Consider the following 7,754-nt stretch of genomic DNA (forward strand, 5'->3'; position numbering starts at 1 on the left):
GAGCTCGGGGAAGGAAGGGCGTTCCACCTGCTCGCAGCGCGCCTGCGTCTGCCCAGAACCCGGCCCCGGGCGGCCGCCGGGAGGGAGCGTCCGGGCGGGGCGGGGCTGGGCTGCCCACAAACACGCGAGGGGCTCGCTTCTGCCGCTCTTGTCACAGGCCACCCGTGTGCGGGCCCCGCAGGAACCCTGGGACAGAGCTTCCGCTGTCCCACCCACGAGGGGTCACCAAGCATCTTCCAGGACGTGAAGTCCTCCCCCTACAGACAGAAGGGCCATGCCTAGCGGTGCCAGCTTCCCTCCCCCGCCTCCCCCACCACCTCTTCCTAATGGGACTTCGCGTCAAATATTCCCAAATCACAGACCTTAAGGCAAACGTGATTTTTCCAACCTCAAAAATTTACACCAGAATTTTTCTTAATTTAAGTCAGAAGAGGGGCGCTTGGGTCAGTCGATTAGGTACTGAACTCCTGATTTCGGCTCTGGTCATGATCTCGCAGTTTGCAAGTTCGAGCCGGTGTTGGGCTCTGGATTGAAAGTGTGGGGCCTGCCTGGGACTCTCTCTCTCTCTGCCCCTGCCCTGCTCATCTGGTCTCTGTCTCAAATAAATTAAAACATTTAAGTCAGAAAAAAGCATAAAGGTAACACGCACCAAAAGACAAAACAACACAAAACACCACATCGTGGAAGATAAAGTGATGTCGTAAGTTAAGTCACTTTAATAGTTACAACGGTGTAGCAGGGATAGTCACTGCCAGGACGCTGGCACATTTACAGGACATGGCCCCACAGCTGTCACCAGGGGTGCTCTGAGCCCTGGAGAAGCGGGGCGGGGGGGCAGCGCACACGCCAGGGGCGCCCCACATCCAGGCACCTGGCGAGGCGCACCGAGAGCACCCCTGACCCACATCTCCACGTCGTGCAGCCCCGCAGGTGCGCCACGTCCCTGTCCTTGGGGCAAACAGGACCCTTTAATCCTCCCAGCCAAGCCCCAGCCCCTTGGAAGGTCAGAGAAGCATAAGCAACCCGTTTATAACAGGGAAGGTTTGTAGAAAGAACTGCTCTCGGAAGCGTCTTCTCTGCTCCCTAAGGAGTTAACCCCTGGATCTGCAGGAAGAGGAGGGAACACGTCCCCCCTCCCCCCTTAGAGCAGGGACGGGGAAGAAACAAGTGTCGTCGCTCAAGGCTTCAGTCCTGGGTGACAGCACCCGTCAAAGGCCGGTGGGGAGAGCAGGGGACGGAGGCTGTCCCTGAGTTCAAGGCTGCGCACCTGGGCCAATTCCAGCGTGTCTTCCGGCGCGAGGTCTGCATCACCGAAGACTATAAAACAGGGTTTACCAAACAAGGCCCCCCGCTAGTCCCGCACTAACAAACACAAACACGCCAAGTGCAGGAAGCTGGCAACTCCACTGGAAGGCCCCGCGCGGGCAGGTCAGTGCCCCAGACACACCTGCGGGGCACGCGGCCAGGAGGGCCCAGCGCAGGCGGCAGGGGGTGGCGGGGAGGCATGGTGCTCAGCAAGGGCCTGCGGGAGCAGAGCGCCGGGTCCCAAAGCCACGCCGTTCGAAGGCCCCAGCAGACCCCGATGGCCTCACAGGGCGGCTTGGCCCGTAGATCTCGAGGCCACGTGGGTATTTCTGAGAAGTGCAGAAGCACAGAGACACTGCTTCTGTTTTGAAAGACCTAACACTGACTCTGTGGAAAGGTTTCTCTCGATTTAAAACCGACCTCCTGAAGCGGGAGCAGAGAGCGGTCCCCGCGACGCGGGCGTCCTGCCTCCATGGCCCAGAGGGGCCAGGGCGCTGCGGGCCGCAGGCTTCCGGGCTCCTCTGCTGTGGAGGCACGGCGGGGGGGGGAGACGGACCACATTCACACTCCGATCGCCTTCGGCGGGATTTATATTGCTTTATTCTCACTGAAAGCGGGAACCATTTCTTTCCCAGTGAGCACTGGAGGCTTCTTGCATGCTGCTGGTGACAGAGCTCGGAGCGGCCTGACGGGGCGCCCCCACCGCCGCGCCGTCAGCCCCGGCGGCCTCCGGACACGTGATAGACAGTACCGAGTATTTACAGGCTGTCGGGACGCTTCCTCGCGGGGCCCGGCCGCGTCACTGGACCAGCCCATGGCGCTCTGCGCTCCCGGGGCGGGCGCGCGGGCACCTCCGGGGCCTCCCCCCCTCGGTCCACCGCACGCCAGGGCCACAATACTGCTTCAACAGGAGACTTCCGTGGGCTCTGAAGTATCTTTGCAGACGCAAACACGGTTCACTACTCAGGCCTGCCAAAGTGGGGGCTTCTTAGAGCGCGCGGGGGCGAGAGGAGAGCGAGCCAGGGCCCGGCAGGGCGACCCGGCACCCTCGCGCCCCCGCTTTCCATGGGCACACCGCGGTGTTCACGGGACCAGGACGGTTAGTGGGAGGGGAGTTCCGGGGAATTCTAGCCCGGACTGGGACCCCCACGGATGTGCATTCAAAATGGGCGTATTTACAAGAAACAAGTGTAATCGTACATACTCAATAAAAGCCTGAAACACCAGGATTCGGAGTCACTGCACTTATTGCAAAATGAGGTAACTGAGATGTTAACAGAGTAAAAGTACTGCAGCTCTGCCCTCGGGGTCTACACCTCACGTGTGGGGTCTGCAGGGACAGCGTGACCGTCTCTGGCCAACTCCGGAGCTCCCATGCAGAGGCGGCAGGACGGCTTCTGTCCAGCCCCGCGTGGCTGCCGTCGGGCCCGGGCCGCTCGCTGGTCTCGGGGCGGAGGCCAGGACGGCTCCTCAGAGGTTGGTCTCGTCCCAAGCCGGGTCGTTCATGTTCTTCAGGACTTTCCGCACCAGCTTCTCCAGGTCCTTGCGGGCTCTCTGCTCTTCCTCCAGAGATTTCTTCATCTTCTTGTTATCCTGTAAGCGAAGCAGGCCACAGGAGGCTGACCGACCGGGGCACACAGGAGGACTGTGCTCTGCCCCGAGCCGTCCCGGGCTGGAATCCAGCAGGCTCCCCAGGACCATTCAAGCGCCGGCACAGACCTCCTGGGGGCCCAGATCCACGGCAGGGGGCAGAACGTTCCGAACCAGCCATCAGAGAGACCCCCACCCCACAGACTGCAGGACAACGGCCAAAAGTAACACGGGGAGCCCATGTCTGTCGTGATTGTGCCACTTTCATTAGAACAACAGAGGCAGCGGGCAGGGTCCGCTCCGCGCCCTGACCCCACCACTCCCGATGCGTGCAGAGGGACCCGCTGCCCAGCCTCCCCCCGAGGTGGGAGCAGCAGCCCCCGGGAGCCGCACCCCGGCCCCCACCCATGCGCAGGGCTCGCCGGGCCCCCAGAGACCACAAGTACACGAAACATGCTCACTCAGCCAAGTTCGCCTGACTTCTTAAGAACAAGGACCACGAGTTACACCAGCAAATGACAAAGAACAATCACAGCAGGAACTTTAGGTATTTTCAATGATTATTCCAACAGAAGTTGAGACCACTTATGATGGAAACTGTACAGTAAAAAATTTAAACAGGCCGCTTTAAGAATCCATCTCCTGGGGCGCCCGGGGGCTCAGTCGGCTGGGCATCCGACTTCAGCTCAGGTCATGATCTCAGGGTCTGTGGGTTCGAGCTGTGCGTCAGGCTCACTGCTGACCGTGTGGCTCTCTTCCCTCCTCCCGCTGGCCCCCTCCTGCTCTCTCTCAAAATAAACAAGCGTTGAAAGAAATGCTTACGGAGTCCTTTTCCCTGGTCTGCGCCGGGCACAGAGGACCACACTGACCTCTGGAGTGCCACGAGAAGGCGCTCCCCCTGCTGCTCTGCGCTCGGACCAGCGGCCCCAAGTTTCACGTGTTTTCCTCCTTCCCTCCCTCACGGAGACTAACAGGCTGCTGCGACTCACCTGCCTTAACTCCTGCACTTCGTCCTTTAACGCGTAGACCGTGTCCACGAGACTCCTGAAACAGAGGACGGGATGAGCCCCGGGCGCGGGGCCCTGCCGCCCCAGAAAGCCCCCACGTCCGCGCCTCACAGCGGCCGCTCAAAGCCGAGGCCAGTGTGCCGAGGCCCCGGAGGGCCGGCCCTCAGCTGTCCTGGGCTCCGGCCGCCCGGCCCGCCCCACGCCCGCGCCCACTGAGAGAGGCTGCAACGCCACTCACTTTTCTTCTATCACTGTCTGACCGTTACTCTTAGTTTCTTCAACTATGATTTTCTCTTCCTCTGGAAGCAGAACTTGGGGAGCAGATTCTTTGCGTGAACCTAGATGTTAAAACACAAGAACAAAAGCAAGGCCCACAGGTGAACGCCGCGGCAGAGCTCGGCTCCTGACTCTACCACTCTACGCAAACGTTAACGTGAGAGCCGGGACCGTACGTTAAAAATCCTACATAAAATAGGGAAGGGCGAGTTCTGCCAATCGTCTCCGCCTCTGTCTAGCGAGCCCCGTCCTCCTCATGCCCAACTCGTCGTAGAGGAAAGCAGCAGGAGCCTTCCGGCGATTTACTGAGCCTCAGTTCCTGAATCAGGACTGCGGGTCTTTTAGGTCCCGACATCTTCCACAGGCAGTAAGTTAAAGGTTCTGGCCACAGTGCGCTGGACGTTTTGGAATAAATACCCAAAAAATTGAGGGGAATATCCAAATCAACCCAACTGTGAGCCACCTCATTCTGGGCACTCTAGAAAGACGGACCAGACGGTGGCACATGTACACAGGGTGTTTATAAGTGCAAATAACTGGCGAAACGTTTAATTCCACAGCGGCAGTTAAAAATAAGGATCAGGGCACATGGTTTGGAAAAGTGAGATTTATTACTTCTCGCATGAAAACCTTACCCTCCGTTCCCTGGGACACAGACACTTTTCCAAACAAAAGACGGTAAATCACAGACGACGCTGGGGGGCGGCTGGAGCCTCGCGACCACCGCCCAGCCCTGCAGCCGGACCCGGCCCGTCTCGACGCACGCGTGGCCCAAACAGGCGCGCGAGAAACTGGGCCACCCGGCTTTTCAACAGGAAAGGACGGAGACTCGAATCTTTAGGGCGCAGAAAGAGAGTCTTGAGAGAGTATTTTCCTACATATAGCACGGTGACATTTGTATTCTTGACAAATGCCAGGTACAAATTTGAGGAAAAAACACAGAACACGAGCACCTGCAAAATTTCTTCATTAAAAAGAAAACATCGGGGGTGCCCGGCAGGCTCCGTGGTTGAGCGGCCGACTCCTGGTTTCGGCTCAGTGGGTTCGAGCCCTGGGCTGACGGCGTGGAGCCTGCTTGGAACTCTCTCGCTCCCTCTCTCTGTCCCTCCCGTGCTCACAGGGTCTCTGCCTCTCTCTCCCCGGGCCAGCTTCCCACAAGTCCGTGGGGCCGAGGACCCTGGCTGCACGCCCTCCGTCAGGGGACGCTCAGCAGGACACCCAGGCGAGCGGGTCCGGCAGCATCTCCGCATCAGGGTGCGCTCCTCCGAGGGGGGATGGCTGCCGTCAGAGCTTGCGGCCAAGGACACGCACGGCACGCCCCTGCCATCCGGGGGCTTGCCGGCCACGGGGCCTCGGCCTGGACCCTCCCTGTCCCCCTCGGAACCTCAGTCCCCACCGCGCACACTGGGAAGGGCACCGTGACGCCGTGCCGGCAGGAGCGGAACTGAACTGGGACGCGGACCTCTTCCCCGGTCAGCGCAAGCTCGGGAAGGCTGAGCTCCAGGCAGGCAGGCCCCGTTCTGGGTCACACGGCACGAGCTCGACACGCACGCCTGTCCTTTACCGGTAAAGGGTGAGGCCGCCAGTACTCCAGCCAGAGGCAGGGAACGCGGGCACGGCCTCGCAGCCCTGGCGGGGCCGCACCCCTCCTCCTCACAGCTCCCCACTGCAGGGGAGTTACCCGCTTGCAGACGCGGCCCCCGAGAGGGTCTCCCTGCTCAGGACACGGCCACCCTGACGACAGTCACCTCCTGGAGTGTGGCCTGCTCGCGGCACCACGGCTCTGCGAGGAAACGCGGGCGTCTCTTCCGGGCCCCACGGAAGCCGAGCGGCAGGGCGGATTCCGAAGGCAGTGTGACATCCCGCACTGGGGACGCGGCTGCAGCAGAACGCACGTGGGCACCGGGAGGCTCGCTCGGGGGCTGCTTTCCCCACAGAAACAGAAAAGTTCATAAAATCGGAGGGTGCGTACCACGCGCGTGGAAAACCGATGGCTTCAGTGAATTTCGCTGTGAGGAGACGTCACCGGACCACTCGGTCGCCTGCCGAGCGTCCCCACGCCGCCTGCTCTGTGTCCTGATCCCACGAGATCCACCTGCTCCCTCGCGTGCGTTAGCTGGTGACACACGGTGCGGAGTCTGTGCGGCGGCGCTCCGGGCAGACCGACCTGCACAGGTTTCTCTCCAGGCACGTTTTCGTCTCCCGGCTTCCTGGGCAGCCGCTCCCGCGAGGTTCAAACAGCAGGACAAACAAGGACTAGGTCACAGAATTCGGGTCCGAGCGCAGACACTGGCCCATCCGCGTGAGCACAGGCCAACCCCGCCTCCCGTTGTGTGACGTGACTACGCCGGAGGACCACGCGCGTAAGAACCGGGACCAGATTCACACGTACGGGATGGTTATTTTTGGAAATATGCCGAAGGCACACAGACTTGATTACATTTGAGAATGTGTTCTAGGCAGAACGTACCCACTGCTTGATTCCTGAAAGATGCTAGTGTGGAAAATGCCACGCGCGGATCTGACAGTGAGCCGGGGCGCACAGATGAAGACTCCCTAATGGCCTGCAGGGAAACCCAGGGGTGCGGCCAGCCTGCCTGGCCTCCACGCAGCCCTTCTCGAAGGGGACAGAGCATTTCGTCTTCCCGGAAGTTAAACGACCCTATTCTCCTGCCAGGTTTCGAACTAAGTTTGGTCTACAGAAATAGCCAGAGGTTACAAGTAGATGTAACATCCGGTATCTAAAGGTTACTGGAGTATCTTTAGATACATCACAACACGTCTTCCCTGAATTACTTAGTCTGGAAAAACAACAACTTGCGAAGAATGTTCTGTCACTTTATTTAAAACCCTCTCGGGGGCCGAGAGGATGGCTGCAGCACATTCGAGGTCTGCGTTTCCCAAACGGCGTGTCCCCCGGAGGTGACCCGGGGTACGGGCACAGCGCTGACTGCGTGTGGTCCCCGTCCATGTGATGACGCCGGCCAGGCCCCCGGGGGTGACGTGTGCCCCGGCCGGAGCGGAGGAGCCTCTCCCCTCCGCCCCACACACGGGTGGCCGCACGAGGTCCTGTGCCCAACACGAGCCGCAGACGGAGGTCCGGGCTCCTCGGGGGAGCCGTCCAGCACCCGTCAGTGAGGGGGGCCCCCCAGAGAGAGCTCTGTGTCAACGGCGTGGGGTCCCCTGCTTCCTCTCCTAGCCTCCAAGTGCCGTCTCAGGTTAGGGGGACACTTGGCAGCCTCTCCCCCACCCGCTAAACCAGGGTTTCTGCCACGTCATTTTGGAAACTGCTGACTATGTCCCTTTCTGGAAAGGTCTGCAGGGCACAGCAGCACTCTGAAGGTTGTCAGGTCTGCAGTAGAAATACCCTCCTCTAATTCAGCACTCCCCAAAATCACCAGAGTGCAAAGCATCACAGGCCTCCGTGCCACGGCACCCACGGCGCGAGTGGCGGCCGCCTGCCTCCAGCCCCGTCTGCCTCTGCACGTACATGCTCGCGAGCGCCGGCGGGCTTTCCCGCCGGCCGGTACGGGCGTGAGGACGATGAAACGACAATCGACACTCAGCACCAATCCA

At 60.5% G+C, this 7,754-nt stretch overlaps 1 protein-coding gene and 1 long non-coding RNA gene across 8 annotated transcripts in view; one reads left to right on the forward strand and one right to left on the reverse strand.

Annotated features, from left to right (window-relative positions):
• Positions 1-7,754, forward strand: part of LOC115289307 — a 12,194-nt gene that overhangs the window by 3,296 nt on the left and 1,144 nt on the right. The gene's annotated exons all lie outside the window — the stretch shown is intronic.
• ARHGEF7 (Rho guanine nucleotide exchange factor 7) overlaps positions 694-7,754 on the reverse strand; it is a 70,872-nt gene continuing 63,811 nt past the window's right edge. For all 7 annotated transcript variants that reach the window (XM_029936431.1, XM_029936430.1, XM_029936432.1 and 4 more), the window contains 3 exons: positions 4,141-4,240; positions 3,885-3,939; positions 694-2,898 (listed from right to left, as the gene is read on the reverse strand). In XM_029936431.1, coding sequence (XP_029792291.1) covers positions 2,776-2,898; positions 3,885-3,939; positions 4,141-4,240 — 278 coding nt within the window. In that variant the 3' untranslated portion in view covers positions 694-2,775. The remainder of the gene's footprint in view (positions 2,899-3,884; positions 3,940-4,140; positions 4,241-7,754) is intronic.

This window comes from Suricata suricatta, chromosome 4, assembly GCF_006229205.1.
Source record: "Suricata suricatta isolate VVHF042 chromosome 4, meerkat_22Aug2017_6uvM2_HiC, whole genome shotgun sequence".
NCBI classification, from domain to species: Eukaryota; Metazoa; Chordata; class Mammalia; order Carnivora; family Herpestidae; genus Suricata; species Suricata suricatta.